This window comes from Centruroides vittatus, unplaced genomic scaffold, assembly GCF_030686945.1.
Source record: "Centruroides vittatus isolate TY-2023 unplaced genomic scaffold, ASM3068694v2 contig_634, whole genome shotgun sequence".
NCBI classification, from domain to species: Eukaryota; Metazoa; Arthropoda; class Arachnida; order Scorpiones; family Buthidae; genus Centruroides; species Centruroides vittatus.
In genome coordinates, this window is record NW_027122389.1 from 532510 (window position 1) to 551084 (window position 18575).

General features: G+C 33.8%; 1 protein-coding gene across 2 annotated transcripts; it reads left to right on the forward strand.

The window, feature by feature from the left end:
• Positions 1-168: 168 nt before the first annotated feature.
• On the forward strand, positions 169-18153 carry LOC136979727 (triple QxxK/R motif-containing protein-like). Of its 2 annotated transcripts, none has more exons than XM_067275751.1 (4): positions 169-447; positions 1717-1831; positions 3981-4069; positions 17619-18153. In XM_067275751.1, exons 2-4 carry the CDS (start codon positions 1768-1770, stop codon positions 17736-17738), a joined length of 273 nt encoding a protein of 90 aa, XP_067131852.1. In that variant the 5' UTR covers positions 169-447; positions 1717-1767; the 3' UTR covers positions 17739-18153. The 2 variants fall into 2 exon arrangements, with proteins under 2 accessions (XP_067131852.1, XP_067131853.1); XM_067275752.1 differs by having other exon boundaries at positions 169-413.
• The last annotated feature ends 422 nt before the right edge of the window (positions 18154-18575 follow it).

Consider the following 18575-nt stretch of genomic DNA (forward strand, 5'->3'; position numbering starts at 1 on the left):
AAAAATCTATAATTGCGAAAGCGGGATCCGAAAATCGATAGCGAGTTTCGGCTGACACCGGCCACCGCGGTGGAAAGGCTCGAGGATATTCCAAGTAAGAAATAAAATCTGCCTTCTTTGCTCACGTAGCGGTTTAAATTTTGTACGAAATCGTACAAGAACAATTTGTAATTTGACGTAATACGTATATTCTTTTCTGCTTGTGGAGATTCGACCAGACGAGTTTCCGAATTTGTCCGGTAGGTGGTGCCGCGTCGAGGTGGTAGGGCGAAGTTTTTGTTATGGTCGATGTGGGTGTGTTTACGATGACGTTCCCGTCTTAAGATCTAGTGTTGCGTTGGACGTTGGACCGCGATAAATCGGATATGTGTATTGCACCCGACGTTTTCGGAGGTAGAATCGACCGGGACGCGGTGAGTCTAGACGATAATTCGTCGGTGTGGTCGAGTAAGTAACCAGAAGGGGTAAGAGCCAACGATCGGTGGCAGGGATGGTCGAAAGGCTCCGTAAGAGCCACGCAACGCGTATCAGAAAGACCAGAGCTGCATTCTCCATTGAAACTGTACATAAGTGGTATATACGGTTAATATTACTGTTATGTTAACTAAGAATGCCTGCGTTAATTAGTTATGGTGTATAAGAAACTGCACAGAGTTTTGAAAACTGATTTGTATAAATATATGGGAGCCGCGCTCTGGCCGACGTGGATCCGTGCCGAAGATGTGTTATTTTTGGACTTGCCGGATTTTTGCCGTGTCGAATCCGGACGGAAGACGGAAGCGCCCTTCGCTTTTCTCGTTGCCGTTCGACGTGCTCGAATTGCCGACGTTTTTTTTTAGCGTGCCGCCTACCTTCGGAGTCTGGCGATCGTCTCGGCAAACCTCTTCCGGTCTCCGGCGGTTCGTTTTGGTCCGTCCGGTGAGTGCCTCCCCGTCGTCCGGCCGTGCCGTCTCGGTCTTCCCCTTCTTTTCTTTCTACCGTTTTTCCTTTCGGGTGCGGCCGAAGGACGCCGTGCTCGGTAGATGTCCTAGATTGGCCGTTTTTCCTCGTTCGACGACGTCGATCGGCTCCGTTTCTTCCCGTATTTTCCGAAACTTCCGCGTTTCTCGTTTTAGTCGTCCGTGAGTTACGTGGCGTTTGTCCGTACGTCCCCGTCTCTAATGCTTTGAGTCGTTTAATCGTCTCCTTTAATGTCCGAGTTTCTACTCCGTATAAAGGCATAGACCGTACGTAACGTTTTGTCGTTTGGAGTCCGCCGATTAATTTACGTAAAGTTTTGGTGCCTTTCCTCTAACCGGGACAAAATTACAATTTGGCCGGAATTCTCGGACGAGGTTCCAAAATTGGGATATCTGGCAAAACTATTTTCTTTGTAGGACGAGCACCGTGTACTTGTTAACCGTATATAATAAATGTTGTTCTACTTACGTACGGTTACGTTAGTTATCGAGTGCGCCTAATATTCGTTTATAACAAGGGTAGTTATTTTATGACACGTGCGTTGCTTTGACAAATTTTGGCAGTTTTATGTTCTGTCTTACTGACGGTTCTTGTCTCTGCGTAAGTTGTAAAACCTACTGGCAAAAGTCTGGTGGAAGGTGTTTGCTTTGCCAATTAAGGAACTACTTTGTCATTATGAACTTCTTTAATGTTCTTTGAAAGTTTTATAAATTATTAATTTGTGTGAGTTTAATATAAAAAAAATTATTATTTCAGGTGCAGGCTAATCATTGATTATTGAGTCAGTTACATTTGGTAAAGCCAGAAATGGGTAGAAGTAGGAAAGACTCTTTTAACCAGTTGCCCGTTGACCAATATAGAAAACAAATTGGTACTTATCTCTGTTTAACTAATTAAATTTGCAAATAAATGTCGCTATATATGTCATTTTTAACAGTGTAATATTTATAACTAGTAAAGTCTTATTGAGAATTAAAATTAAGTTCAATTACTTTTTATTCTTTTATGCTTAATACAGGGTTTGTACTCAAATTTTTGTTTTAAATTCAGTGACTTTCCCCGACCGACTTTGTACAAATTCTCCGACCCTCGCGTCCCTTACAATATGACACATTAACAAAACAAAACATCACGTGACTTACTACACACACACATTATTGCTTCTCCAACTTTTTAACTTGTTATTTTTTATTAATATTTTATTGAGTTTTGAAAATTTATTAAGGAACAAATTTAATAAATTTATACTTTATTACATGGATTATACAGAATTTTTTAATAATTAATGGCTTTTTTCTTTTTTTAAAGCCATGAAGTTTTACAGTTATGAGTTAATAACAGGATAAATTATTTTTATTTAATTTGTTGTGAAACCATGTATTATTGTAGAAGTGTTGAACACGAGATTGTGTTTGTAACAATCACATGGCTTTTTCCACCTTTATTTAGTCGATACGGTATTTTCCTTATACGTTTCGGGCCTTGTGCCTCTAGCCGGTCAACAGTTTTCTCCAGTATGGCACTTGCACGCTGTAAGCTTGTATATTACAAACCCGAGAATGAGAAGGTTATGAAGACGTAGTAAAATTTTTGTACATTATTGATTATCTTCTTTCTCCTATCAGAGATGATTAATGTATGTTTTCCAAGTTTATTAAGCACTTCCGTTGGTACATTTATGTTGGCATGAATTTTGGAATTTCCTTTAGACAAATTTCTAGACGAATCTTTTGAGTGTAATCCTTAGTTTGGACTTTCTGCTATCAAGTGGTTAGATTGTGTGTTGGATTGTGCCATGTGATTGTTACTAACACGATCTCGTGTTCAACACTTCTATTTTTATTTAATTAAACATTTTAGTTTTGTATAGAGAAGATATTCCATAATTCTGTCTGTCTGATTTTAGCTTTAATTTTACTAATTCGTCGATTATAAAAAATATATATAACTGTTGAAATTTTAAAAAAACATTTTTATTGACATTAGATTATTAAGAGTATTAGATTTTTCTCTCAAACTTAAAATACTGCATCATTAATACAACAGTTTTAAAATTAAAAAATAACAATTGATATTGTTGTATGCTTGTATATTTTGTGTGTTATAATTTTGAGGAAATTTTTTCTGTATGTTTTGGTGAAATTTTGGATCTTGAAAACATTCTGTACCTCCTATTCATAAGTTGCATTGTACCACAATACTTTTTGCTGCCTGTATAGAGCTACACTTCGTCAGCCATACTGTCTGCAAACAAAATCAACAAGGTAACCAATGAAACAAATTCCCTGACTTTTAGACAATTTTTAACAAATTCCCTGACTTTTCATGACTTTTTCTGAACACTAATGAAAATTCCTGACTCTCCGGGTGCGTAGGAACCCTGTTAATAATACTGTACTTTTAATAATATATGGATGGGTTTAAAGATGATGTCTGGCATTAAGGTACTTGTATGTATTGGTGAGAATAAAGCTAACTCGTGAACTCAAATATACTAACGGCAAGCAGACTTTTTTAAAATGCTGAAAATTTATTGTGCTGTGAATTTACGTAATCGTTACATGATAAAATATAAAAAACTTTGTTTGTATGTTTTTTAGTAATATAAACAGACAAAATAAATGGATTAATGCAGTGAAAAGAATTTAAAAAAAAGGATTTAAAGTTGCCGCCACAAAATATATGTATAATGAACACTATTTTGCATAATTTAAGCCATAATAATTATTATAAAACATTATTAGAATAGCAAATAATCCCTTTTCAATATCTCTTTGTAAAGATGACAATTAAGGATTTCTGCATTAATCTGTCATTTGGTAGAAATTAATATGGAATCAAAACATGCTCGTCACTGGTATATTTGAAGTTGTGTCAGTTTTGTTTTCACCCATACTTCCCGATACGTTAAGATCCTATGTCTTTGTTGAGCGTATCCATATATATGTATTTTAGAATGCATTATTTAGTGAATAGATTTTAGTGTTATATAATATAAATAACAATCGTTGACATTACAGGAAAACAAGACAGTAGAAAATCTAAAAGTTCCTTAAAAGAAAGTAGAGATAAAGCCTTAATAAAGAAAGGGTTTGGTGAAACATATAAAGTAAGTTTATTATTATAAAAACTCATTAAAACAAAAACCTAATACATAGTGTTAGATGTAAGACAATAGGTTCTGTTTTCAAAAATAAACTTTTTTTTACAATACTTTCCTCACAAAAACTCTGGAGTTATTTTTGAAAATCCTCATTATATATGAACAGAATCAAATAATTTTCTGTTTAATAAATGTTTTAAAATTATAATTGTTTTCAAGCTATGCTTGTTTCTTTGGCTTTGAAACTTCCCAAGGTATTTGATTTTTGAAATTGTGTAAAGTAACAATTCTACTTTACCAACAAGAAAGGTTAGAAAGAAATCTCATGCTCAAATACTGCAAGAAATTACATTGGATCATCAAGGAACAACAACAAAATAGGAACAACAACAACAAAGGATGTACAACTGATTTGTTGGGACAACATGTCACCCCCTCCTTCCTCCTCGACACCTTCAAATGTAGACCTATGTTTGCACCCAAACCAAGGTATTGCTACCACAAAGACGTCGTACCAAACATTGAGAAGCTCATCGTTGGCATGGATGAATGCCAAAAAGAACTTTATCGACGGAAAGCGGCTTTCAAGATAAAATCCTCTAATGAGATGAGCCAGGAAGAAATCCCATGGAGTCTTTTACAGCAGAGCAAAAAATGGATGTCAGACAATCATATCATCATACTAAAAGCTGATAAAAGTAGATTGATTGTTTTGTTAAAAGAAGAGAGGTATAAAGCCCTTATAAACCTTTATATCAGGGATACCTGCTGTGAACAGATTCAAGGTAATTACATCGACAAATTACATAGATGCAGTGGCGTGCCGTCATTGGAAGCGATGGAAGCGCCGATTCCATCTTCCAATGACCTTCCCTTGTATTTTATAAAATATAAATTTTCATATTTTACCGTACTTTGAATTAATTAAAATGAATATTTTATTATAACTGCATTATGTATCTTTTACAAATTTCTATACTACATGTGAAAAAAAAACGATAAGATTGCTATTGTATATTCGAATAATTCGGTGGCGGAAGGAATGTCAAAACTGGGTCAGTTTCTAATCAGCCAGATTATATAGGCATTAGCACATGCGGTTTACAGAGCACCAACCTCACCCGGTTTAGCTGGTAGAAGCGACACACGCGTACGGAGTCCAACTTTATAACCCGGACCGGTTCTGAGCTGTTAGCCGCCTGCCTGTCAACTTCCAAGCAGCCAGATTATAGGCATTGGCGCATGCGCTTTACAGAGCACCAACGTCACGGTTTAGCTGGTAGAAGCGACACACGCGTAAAGAGTACGCGACTTTATATCCCGGAGCGGTTGTGGGCTGTTAGCCGCCTGCTAGATATTCGGCCACCTTCGCCCAATTATGTGAATCATAAGCAGACTAGATCAACGGCGGGCAACCCGCGGGCCAGCTACGGCTGGCGAAAAGTTTCTATCCGGCCCGCGAGATCTTTAATAGATTATTAAATTGGAAAAATAACTATTAATTAGTTATTTTTCCAATTCTTTGTAATTTTCGAAAACGATAAAAAATAAATGTAGTAATTAACTTTTTATTTATTTATTTCATATTTGCAGACTAAAAAAATTACGAGTCACAAGAAGGCGTCAATTAACTACTACGGCGCGGAAAAAAACGTAAAATTTATTCTGGCCCATGTTATAAAAAGGGTTGCCCACCCTAGACTAGATTTATAACAACCCAACTGATAGGAGTTTACTGGCACGGTTTTATGATAGTTCTGTATAGTTGACGGGAGTTTAAAAAAACTCCATTAAAATATTTGATATATTTATTCTGCGTTTATTCCGCTCTCCCATCTTATATTACTTACGGATTTCGATGTTAAACCGGTGATATTACGATTTAGTATGTCCCATCTGTAAGGGGATGCAGAAAAAACGTGTACAATTCTAGTACAATGTTAAAAATTAACTGTTACTTTGGCAGCATCATTTACAACCAAATTTAATGAATGAGACGTACAGTACATACAATGGTACAAAAAAAGCTCTAGAATTTATTTTCCTTAAATTTACGATTTATATATCCGTTGTCATAAAAATTTGTCTTTCCACTGTTTTCCCAAGACTACAGATATTCAGGTACAAAGTAACTGGTTTCGACTTATTTCTACTTAAGAAGTGACTAAATAATTAAGAGATTAGGGAATGGGGACATAAATAAAATCCTGTTGAAAGAGCCAGAATTTTACTTCAACAAAAGCTTAACAGAACCAATCACTCGCTCAGTACAGTGGGAAACTGATTTCCGTGTACACCTGGTATTAAAACGAATTAGTTAGAAAACGAATGACTATTAAGTTTAACATAGTTAGATTTTTACAGCTACGGTGAGAAACGTTTAAAATTTACAACAGCCCTGTGGCGTCCTTTGAGATATACTAGTGATGCGACAAAAGAGGCATTTGACATTGACCGGTATCGGCACCCTCGGGATTTGGCACGCACACACTCACTACACACCTACCCGGACCGTCACTAGTTCCATCCATTAGCTACTCGTATCAAGATATTTGACTAAGTGGATTGTTTTAAGATTTAAAAAGTAAAGAATATTTTATGTTATTTTTATGTACGTTTCTTTACAAAGCTATATTTTAATTATAATTTTCTTTAAAAGTATATTAATACAATCGAACAATACATTGTACCAGGTATGTATATCCATCGCACATTTTATTTCACCGAGTAAGTTTTTATAATTTATTTTTAATTTTAGCCCTTATATCGTGGTTAACGATTCAGAATGTAATTGTGATATTAAAAATACATTTAGAGAAGTCTACAGTTTTTACTGGCTTATCGAACAAATGAATACGAATGGACCCTAGACCAGTGATCCTTAACAGGGGGCCGCGGCCCCTGGGGGTCCATAAGAAGTTTGCCGGGGGCCGCCAAATTATGCAAAATTTCCTTCAGAATATAATAAAAAGAAAATTGATGTATAATCCGAATATCGTATTGAAAAGTGAAATAAGAAAGATAAAGTTTTCCTATTTAGTTTTTATTTATTTATTTTGTATTTCTTCCTACATACAACTTTGTTAGTACAGAAGAAATAAATGTAAATATGCTACTTACACCGCAGTATTTACTTCTTTTATTCCAAAGCAATTTTAAGAAACTATTAATGCTTGGAATTTTAAAAATAATTAGGAAAAATAGTAGGCTTTGAAAATTTAAATATTTTTGCAAAAGTTATGCAAAATCCTTACGACAAGTGGGCGTTTTAGTTTTAGTTTAGTTTTAGCATCGACATTGGATCGATTTATCGACATGTTTCTTATTTTATTTTCTGTTAAAAATTAATGAGTTTTCGTGTTTAATTGTGAAGTTTGAATGTTATTTAAATAGATAATGAAATAATAAAGTTATGATTTACATTTATTATATAAAAAATAAAGCAATAATAAAAAAATCAATTTATTATAGATAAATTATCAAATTATCAAATATAAATTATTATTAAAAAATGGGGGTCACAAAAAAATTATGAAATATTTGGTGGGCCGCGAGTATAAAAAGGTTAAGAACCACTGCCCTAGACCATCACTGATGCGCAATTAACTGATTGCCCCTGGAAGTCGGCTTCTTACAGAAACACAGCTTCCCTGTCATCAAATGTCACGGCACGCCACTGCATAGATGAGTCATTAATTTCACACGTACGGCAAGCACCAAAAAATTAAACATTAGCAGGGCTATTATGACTTCTCCAGATACCCCTAAACTATTTGCGTTTGCAAAGAGACGCAAACCAGGGCACACCATAAGACCTATTGTCAATAAGGCTAAATCACATACTAAGCTATTAGAACAATGCATACATGATTTGTTCAAAGAACATTTAAAAGCATTTAGCTTCTCCATTAGTAACCCTGAGCAGCTTATAGTGGCAGCTCTAAGTGATGCAGAGTGTGTATGTAACAACATTAGATTTTATTTCTTTACACCCATCAATACGCTTACAATCATGTTTTTGCACACTTAGAGATTTTTTGTTAAGTACAAACAACAATGAACCTACGCATCGCAAACATATTTTAAAATTAGTGCATATGTTATGCTATTCCTCCTTTTTTCAATATGATTATGAAATGTACTAACAGAAAAGAGGTGTACCGATGGACAGTCCCCTATCAGGTGATCTTTGTGAGATGGTTATTAGGTTATTAGAAAAAACAATCCTACCTTCTTTCCTTTCTAATATTATCATATGCAGAAGGTATGTCAACGATATTTTTATATTGTGGAAAGAAAAACCAAATATAGAAAGTTTCTTAGAACATATGAATAACAACCCATATGGACTTTCCATAAAATTAGACCAAGCCAGCAATTCAAGGGCACACATTTTAGATCTCAATATCAGTATTATAAACAGTTATCCGTACCAATATTTATCATAAACTATCTCACCTTCCATTGTTTACACCGGCGAACTCATACAACTCATATATCTACAAAATAGCTGCCTTTCATGCCTTAACCAAACATGCTTTTACCCACTGCATGAATTACAAGGACACGTTAAAAGAGTTTAAATGTATTGAGGACATAGCTAAAAAGCATGGGTACAAAAAACACCTTATTCATAAATTAGCGAACACCTATTCCAACAGGGGGTACTCCTACGCTCAATAATGTTGTATCGCAAAGTGGGAAGCCTCACAACACGTGCCACATAGCTCTAGATTATAACCACAACATGAAAAGCTTATATAAAGAAATTGTCTATCACAGAGGTGATAGAATAGCATATAGGCATGTTCCCACTATCTATAACATTTTTAGAAACGGAAAAGACAACACCAACATGCTTAGGATTCCTGGCATTTATAAGATTACGCTAAGACAATAGATTCCAGCATGATCTCGAGTACGTCGGCGCCACCACACGATCTCTCAAAGTAAGGCTGGCCGAACACAAGTATGATATCAGTAAAGGAAAATACACCGCCCTAGCCAGGTATGCCGCAGACAACAACATTCAAGTCCATCTAGACCAAGCTTCCATCATAAGACGATCTAAGCACGACGACCAAATAAGGACACTCGAAGCTCTTGAAATATTCAAATCCGTAAAGAGCGGACATTGCATTAATTTCAAAGAGGAAGGACAAGTATCTTACGCATGGCAATCATTATACCTAAGGGACAGGGCCGGATTAACCCACTTTGGGCCCTACACATTTTTTTCTTACTGGGCCCTTTCCCTCTCCCACAAGAAGAAACATAACACATTTTCTTTAGATTTTAGAATTCACAATAACCATATAAAAAGCAATATATTTTTGTTTATTTGTTTATTACATACAGTTGTTCAACAGAAAAGTAAACTATCTTATTTACAAATCTTTTCAAAATAGACAGTTTGACCAGGCCCTTCAAAAAACTGGGCCCTAGACATTTGTCTCATTTGTCTATGCGATGATCCGGCCCTGCTAAGGGAGCAGTCAAATTAAAAATTATTTTGGAGAAATTTTAATTTGATTTAATCGATTTAAAATTTTTAAGAGAATTAGTCGAAAAATTCTAGTTTACACGTTTTTAAATAATTTTTAAAAACGTTCCAATTTCCGCATTCCAATTTATAGAATCCCGAGGAAGGTCTCTCACATAGATTGAAAACGTTAGAGGTTGCAATTGATTATCCTGGAATTACTTTAAGGTTCAATTTGTTGCTATTTAGATTCTTCTAAGTGAACAATCTTTGGTTGTCCATGCCTGTCTTTGATAGTTGATTGCATAGGAATAAACCCAGGAGTTCAACTTATTCCAATTCATCTCGGTTTGTTTGCAATTCTTTCGTCAGTCAATCTTGGGACAAACAGGATGGTGGTTTTTTGTTTCCTTTTATGCTGAAAAATATGGTCAGTATAGATATAATCGAGTAGAGATATAGTTCAGTAGATATATACTGAGTGGATGAAAACTTCCCATACCACTCTCTCTTGTCCACATCTTCAAACTAAAGCATCCCGAGATGAAATGTCAGAAGCAAAATTGACAGTTGTTAACTAACTCTTAATTCCGAGGAAAACAAATTCCTCAGATCTAACTGGAAGGAATGATGCCAACTATTGAAAAACTTTAATTTTTGATTTCTGTAAGAATTTCTTTCTAAAAATATAAATTTAAGATTTTAGCATTTAAATTAAAAATTTAAAGTTTATTTGAAAACAGAAATTTTACATTATAAACAAAACAGTATAGTGAATATTCATGAGTCTGCATTGTGGATGATAAAAGTTGCATCATTAGATAAGTAATTATAATTATCATGTCTATAATTTTTTACTTAGTCAACAGAATATATGCTGATAGCAATATATAAAGTATAAAGATATTTTTATTAATAATTTTAAAATTAACATATGATGCAATATTCTATTTACTGTATTACTATTATAAGAGATGAATGCTTAGAAACAGGTTGAAAATTAGATTAGTGTATTTTTCTTGTTACTCTATGCTCCAAATAACCACTCTCTCATCCATACCTTGAAGCCAAAACATCCTAGGATGAAATATCTGGTTCCAAGACCCCCGGAGAGGTGCAATTAAGTGTCAAAGTCCAAATAAGAGAGGAAAAAAAATTAAGATAAAGAGTATGGTGTGAAAATAGGAAAAATATTCTATTTTGCATGTGATAATTATCTCTTATCGACAAAGAAATATAACAGATGTCAGAATGACAAGTAAATTTTATAAAGGAAATTGTCACTTGCAAAATTTTTATCATATATACATAATTTCCTTTATTACCTGTTATGTGTATTATTCTGAAAAATAAATGAACAATAACAATAATTGTTGTCGTCACATTGAAATCATTATTACTATTAAATGTGATGCACAATTGATACTGTGCCAAGAGTTATGCTGGACAAAGTAAAGGATAGCTTCTAAAAGCAAATATCGTATCATGTTTGTGTCCAGTTTGCAATGATATAGTAATAAAATTTGACATTGTGATGAAAAGTAATAAGGTCTTTGATACATGGGACATTTTGCATAAGGTGTTATTAATCAATAACTCAGAAAATATGCTTCTAATAAAAAATTGATAAGAGTAAAAAGTTTAATATTTTAAAGGGACCTTTTAAATGCCGTAGAAATAAAGCTCATTTGTCTTTCCTTTGGTTTTGGACAGGGGACAACTTCAAAATTTCAAATGAAACCAACTCAGTTTTTTCGAGTTCTGTATTTTGTATTTAAAAACCAATAAACTTTTATTGAGAACGTATTTTTTCAAAAAACTTATAACTCCAAAAGTTATAAACATATGAATTTGTAGTTCGTTCTAGACTGCATATTAAGCAACTTACTACGACTACCATGTAAACTTGCAGCCAAATTTTATTACTTTCAAACGTTTTTGTTCATGTTTAATGAACTTTCTCAACAAAAAGAAAAACAAACAAAAAATAGAAAACAAACGATTAAAAATAACTGCAAAATTCGAACTCGGTACAAATGCAAAAAACGCACGGGCCTTTAGAAATTTTTGAAATACGTTCCGTTATAGCTTATGTATGTCATCCATAGTCTTGCAATCGGGATTATACAACGTATAAACATACATAAATTATAAATCAAAAAATAATATGCGCCGATTTATGACTCCTGATTATCTTTTCTAGATAAATGCATTGTTTGATAATGCATATTATCTTTCTAATAATACAGTTTATATTAGGCTAGAGGACCATGCTGCCGACGTTTTTGTAGACTCTCGAAAATTGATTGCGAGGCCTTTGTGGTTGGCTATACAAATTTGCCAAGCTTCCGCATAGTATCGGTGTTTACGGTCTCGGACAATCTGCAGTAGACTTGTTTGAACAAACAAGTCTACTGCAGATTGTCCGAGACCGTAAACACCGATACTATGCGGAAGCTTGGCAAATTTGTATAGCCAACCACAAAGGCCTCGCAATCAATTTTCGAGAGTCTACAAAAACGTCGGCAGCATGGTCCTCTAGCCTAATATAAACTGTATTATTAGAAAGATAATATGCATTATCAAACAATGCATTTATCTAGAAAAGATAATCAGGAGTCATAAATCGGCGCATATTATTTTTTGATTTATAATTTATGTATGTTTATACGTTGTATAATCCCGATTGCAAGACTATGGATGACGTACATAAGCTATAACGGAACGTATTTCAAAAAATTCTAAAGGCCCGTGCGTTTTTTGCATTTGTACCGAGTTCGAATTTTGCAGTTATTTTTAATCGTTTGTTTTCTATTTTTTGTTTGTTTTTCTTTTTGTTGAGAAAGTTCATTGAACATGAACAAAAACGTTTGAAAGTAATAAAATTTGGCTGCAAGTTTACATGGTAGTCGTAGTAAGTTGCTTAATATGAATTTGTGTGTTTTGAACTCTAATAGTGTAATTTAAATGCAACTTTTTTATGAATAATGAATTGAAGCAGAGTTTAAAGTTGTTAATGGTTAATTTTTAATCAATTCTTAATGCAGTTCAACAACAGTAAAATTTTTAAAAAAATTTTCAAAGTTGATTTTTGAATTAATTTTTAAAATGAACTTAAACAATGCGAAGGGCCAATTTTGTGGCCATCTAATTTGCCAAACCTGGTGCCATATGATTATTTCCTGTGGAGATTTATAAAGGATTGAATTTTATTTCAACAAATGACCACAATTGATAATACAAAGCAAAGATTAAGCAAAGCAAGTGCTAAAATATCAACACCAGAAACATTAATCTGTTTAGCAAAACTTTGTTACTGGATTATGAAATGTCTAGAAGTTAATTTTTTTAATACAGAATCCAAAAATGTAAAAAAATTGGGGTGGCTTCATTCAAAATTTGAAAGTTGCTCTCTACTCCACCTAAACAATAGGATGGGCAAGGTCTTATTTTTATGACATTAAAAATATCAAACTTTTATTCTTATCAATTTTTTTTATTATTAACATATTTTCCAAGTTATTGACTTGTAACATTTTACACAAAATGCCACATATACGCATAAATGTATATTTGAAGGTGCTTTTTACATTTTTCACGTATAGTTTGGGGAAAGTAATTAATATTTATTTCATAAATAGGAAAATATTGATCCTTTTGACTAGTTGATGCCTAAGTATGACCAATGTGCCCAAGACCATATTGGCCATCTCTCACTATACCACAGTATTATGTATCTGTCTTTAAAAAGTTTCTGACTACGCAAATATATTTAATATTGCTGCTTTCTGAAATACAGTGTAAATATGATTAATGTTTACTTTTTCCAGACTTTTATCTACATGGTAGGATCCAAATTTCAGAGACTTAGGATGTAGTTCATTGCCTTGAATAGTTTAAAACACCATTGCACAACCACCCTCAAACTAATCCCCATGGGTGACAACACAGTTTGTGACCATTGTATGCAGGTACAGTGTCATGGAGAAAGTACCATTGTCCACTTTTCCACATATCCGGACATTTTTACATTTTCACGAGTTCATCTGCCATAAATGGCCCGAGATGCATCCGCTTCTTTACTACAATGTATTTGAACATTGGTCTGTAACGGTCAGAGTTTTTTGCCGGAAATGGTACTAATGTGTTTCCACATACCACCTATTCACCCGTCATAACCTCTGTAATTTTTACCTTTTTCCACTGATGAAACATCTGCGGGGATGTTGTTTTGAGTCGTCAAATGAGGTAAATTTAAGAGGCATTATGGGTGGTTGCAAAAGATGGCTTACAGCAATGCTTTCAAGCTAATAACAATTGTCAAAACACTGGCTTAATAAGTAAATAAATCGCACCAGCAAGAACGTGTTTTTGTTTTTGCTGGTTATTGGTGTGATTTATTTTATTCCAGAAGCTGCACGAGTGCTAGAGAAAGTATTGTCTCTCAAGTTTGAAGATGATTTCGTGACATTTTACACTATTAAGGGCAAGGAACTATACATCAAGTCTCCAAATGTTTGGATTCTACTATGTATAACATACAATATAACATCTGTGGAATGGAAAATTGCATATACAATAAACATTTTATCATTTTATTTCTTTTTCACAAGTTGTGTTTATCGGGCTGTTTTGTGTACTCAATTTTACCAATGTAGTTGTTATTATTTTGTAAATTGTGTTTATATTATAAGTGTTTGGGATTGATAAGTGTAGATGAATGGTGTAAAGAAAATCTATTTCTCTGCTTATTTAATACATATATTTTAATATAAATATATTTGTGAGATTTGTTTTACTACTGGACCACTCGTCGTATGGCTAGTAACCAGACACGAGGAACTTTAATATTACTTACAAGTCTCAACGAAACAGAGAGCGGACGGATAATACGGACGGCGATATACGACAGAGAACAACGAATAATCGCAATTGGAAGAAAGATAACATTGTCGGGTATGCTACTCGGAACGTTCGAGGCATTAATGGGAAAGAGGAAGAATTAGACTCTGTATTCCAGAATGGAAAAATTGGCATAGCTGTCACTTCATAAACAAAGAAAAAACTAAAAGGAACAAAAGAAACTAAAAATTATACACTTATTTATAATGGAGTAAATAAGAAAACTCATGCCCACGCAGATAAAATGATTTGGATACATAAATCTCTTAAGAAAAATATCCTTCATTACACATGCTGTACAGTGAGAATCATGGAAATTCACTTAAAAATTAACAGAGGCAATTTAACCATTATTGATACATAAGCTCCCGAAGAAGACCGAGAAGAAGAAAACGAAGATTTTTATGTAAAGTTGCAAGAAATTCTTAATAAAGTTAACAAGAACGATTACACCATAATAGCAGGAGATCGGAATGCAAGAGTGGAAAATATTCCGGTAAATAAAAATATCGGAACCTTCGGAGAGAATACTCGTAACAGAAATGGTATTAGACTCATTGATTTTGTTGTTTATAATGATCTTAAAATAATGAATATGTTTTATAACCATAAAAATATACATAAATATACTTGGCAACGACGGCAGTCTAAGTCAGTTATTGATTATTTTATTGCTAATGAAAAAATGTCAAAATTATTCCTAGATGTCAGATCATACACAGCATTTGAAGTAGGTTCGGATCACTTCCTAACCCAAGCAAAATTAAGAATCCCACCTAGATGGCTAAAAAAGAAACCGAACGTTAGACACTAACCCGAACGAAAATTTAAAGTAAAATTATCATACGATAGTATCAAACGGTTATATACTAAAAGAATTGAACAACATATGGAGAAAATCCCAGAAGACAAAGATATAGAAAATGAATGGAAAAATATCAAAACAATAATAAAAGCAGCAGCCGATAAGTCTCCGGGCACAGTAAAAGTCAATTCCCGTAGAAAAAAGAAATTGAAAATATGGGACAATGAAATCGAACAACTAATATTACAGAAAAACACGGCATACAAAAGATTTTTAAGTGCAAGAAAAGCCGAAGCTGCATTAGAATACAAACGCTGCAGAGCAATTGCAAAAAGAGAAATAAGGAAAAGACAACGAGAATCGCGGACAAAATTTATTTCACAGCTAGAATCAGATCTTTACAAAATAACACCAAATGCCTTCAAAGTATTAAAATTTATGAATCGAGAAATTAAAGAACCCATAAAGATTAATTGTGGTGTGACAAACGACCAATTTCTTAATTATCATCAAACACTTTGGACAGATCCTACATATACTAACAAGACTTTTGATAGCAACAATGAAAATAGAACTGAATTATCAAAGGAAGAACTGCTTGAAAGTTTAACCAAAACAAAAAATGGAAAAGCAACAGGAGATGATGGCATAAATGGAGAGTTATACAAATATGCTGGTGATAAATTCCACAAGAGATTATTAACATTCTTCAATAATATACAGGGTGTTTCGAAACTAATGGGCAAAAATTTAAGGGGTGATAGAAAACATCTAAACAAGTGTTGTGACCCCGAAACTAGACCGAGGTTTACCGGTCTACAGTTAACAAACAAACAGCTTACAGAAACGTATTTATTTATATTATACATTATAATATATATATATATTATAATATAATAGGACAAATATACATTATAAATTCAGCTTCTAAATAACATAAAATTCAATACCATGCTATTTGCTGATGATCAGGTGGTTATTGCTAATTCTGAAGATAATTTACAAAAAGGTTTATTTACCTTAAATAAAATTTCAAAAGAATACGACATGAAAATTTCAACTGCTAAAACCAAAGTAATGGCATTTAGAGGCACAGAACCAATACGCAGCAAAATCGTAATTGATAATACAACTTTAGAGCAAGTTAATTTCCTTTATCTAGGATGAAATATTTCTTACGAAAGTGAGAATGACATAAATAATAATCTCACAAAATTTTTACAAATATTAGGAATAATAAATAATACTCTAAAACCACACCTTGTACAAAAACACTCCACACCGAAATTATATAAAACTCCGGCTGTTCCGACTCTCCCGTACGGTAGTGAAATCTGGTTCTAAAGAAGAAAGATATCAAAAGATTATAGTCAGCCGAAACGAGGTCTGTGTGCCAAACTGCTGGATATACGCTCCCGGATCGTCGTCGGAATGAGGATATTTTGGAGGAACTCCACACGAGACCATTAATTGAAAAACTCTCCACATATAGAGAAAAATGGCTTCGACGTGTATCTCAAATGTCGCAGGGTAGGATACCTCGCGAGTTTTACGGTATCGACCACGAGGACGACGAAGATCTGGACGTCCACAAAAACGACTCCTAGATCCCGTCTAGCCGAGACCGAAATGGGTCAACGTGATCTAAATTCGTGAATAGTGTACGACGATGACGAAGTCTAGATGAAAGTAATCTCGTTATTTCTGAATGAATATGTTATTGCGGTGGATTCTTATATCGGTAATTATATCTTTGTCATATTAAATTTTGTGATATTTTTTAATGCTATCTCTGATGTACAGTACGTTTGTAGTTCGGTATTTGAGTGCTTAATAATTTCTGTTTGTATGCAAGCCTTTTATTGCTTATTGGGCTGCAATTTGAAAAAAAATGTAGACCTATAAATTTTCACTGTTATCCACGTGTTTGTCCTTCCTTAATCTCAAGAAAGGTTTGATAATCTGAAATCGTGTCGTGACTCTTCTTTGTTACTCAACCACTATGTAGTGTAATAAATTCAAAACACTTGGCATTCTATCATCTTTATTTTAGTTCAATTGAACTGAACTGTTTGCTAGTTATTGCTTTATGTAATTGAAATTAAAAGTATTACAAAAGTAATCTATATTTGTAATTTAGGTTTGTTTATTGACAAAGCATTTTATTACCTCTCTCTGTTCGGGCAAAAGTCTAGTTTTTTTTTTTTTTTTTTTTTTTGACAGATTTTGGGTGATATTTGAACTTTTTTTTATTGTTCTCATACTATAATAAAATGTCAAATTACATTATTAACACAATAATTTAAGTTATTAATAATGGTATTAGTCGTTATATTGATGTTAGATTGTTGGTGTTTTCTTTTCAGGAGATATCTTTGATGTTGACTGCTCTAGTCACGATGACCATATCAGTCTACCTTCTGTTTTATCTTTATTTGGCCAAGAGTCCCGAACCGGAAGAGATCAAGATGCCAAGACGCGAGTGATCGCTCTGTCACGCTCGCTCGACAGACGGCCAAACGGACTTCCGTTCGACGGTAATCGTCCCGAGCAGTTTTACGCGCTTTGCGTACGTCAGAATTCCGGTTGCCGTCGTCCTCAAATTTGGACGCAGACATTAAGCGAGCGCGTGACAATAATTACAGGCAGACGGCAAAGTGAACTAGCAATATCTCGAGTAGTTCACATACTTGGGATATTAATTGATATTCTCGTGTTTTATAAATTTTATATTTTATGCCATAATTTTTGAATAAAATCTTTATAAGATGGGTGCAAACTATTGTTTTTCCATTCGCTCGGACTATTCCAGGATGGTTACTCGATGGAATCACCACCATTACACAAATGTACATAAAGGCTAAACTTTTGTATAAAAATTAAACTGTATTTATATTCAAACTGTTTTATATTTTATTTGCTCGTGGAACTATGCAGATTTGTTTCTTTCGGTGGAATATTAATACAGTAGGGTCTTGTTGTAAGCAGGATCGGTATTTGTGTTTTGCGGAGGCTAATGTTTAGGCTAACACACTCCTAGCGTGACCGGATCCGACTCCGAAGATGAAAAACTGTGCTTCCGATATTCCAAAAATGAAGTATCAAATGTCACTCGCTGCAGCGAATAACCTGCTATATTTTGCTCGAGGACCATACATACCGTGTATTGTATAATAAAATTCTGCTTTTATATTCAGAGACATTGGATTAAAATGTCCGTTGCGGTAAAAAATGCTCTAAACACGTTTTACGTTTATTCGCGAATCATTTCACGTGTCAAGGTAGACATTGGGAACCACTTTGAGAAGAGCACAAATTTATAC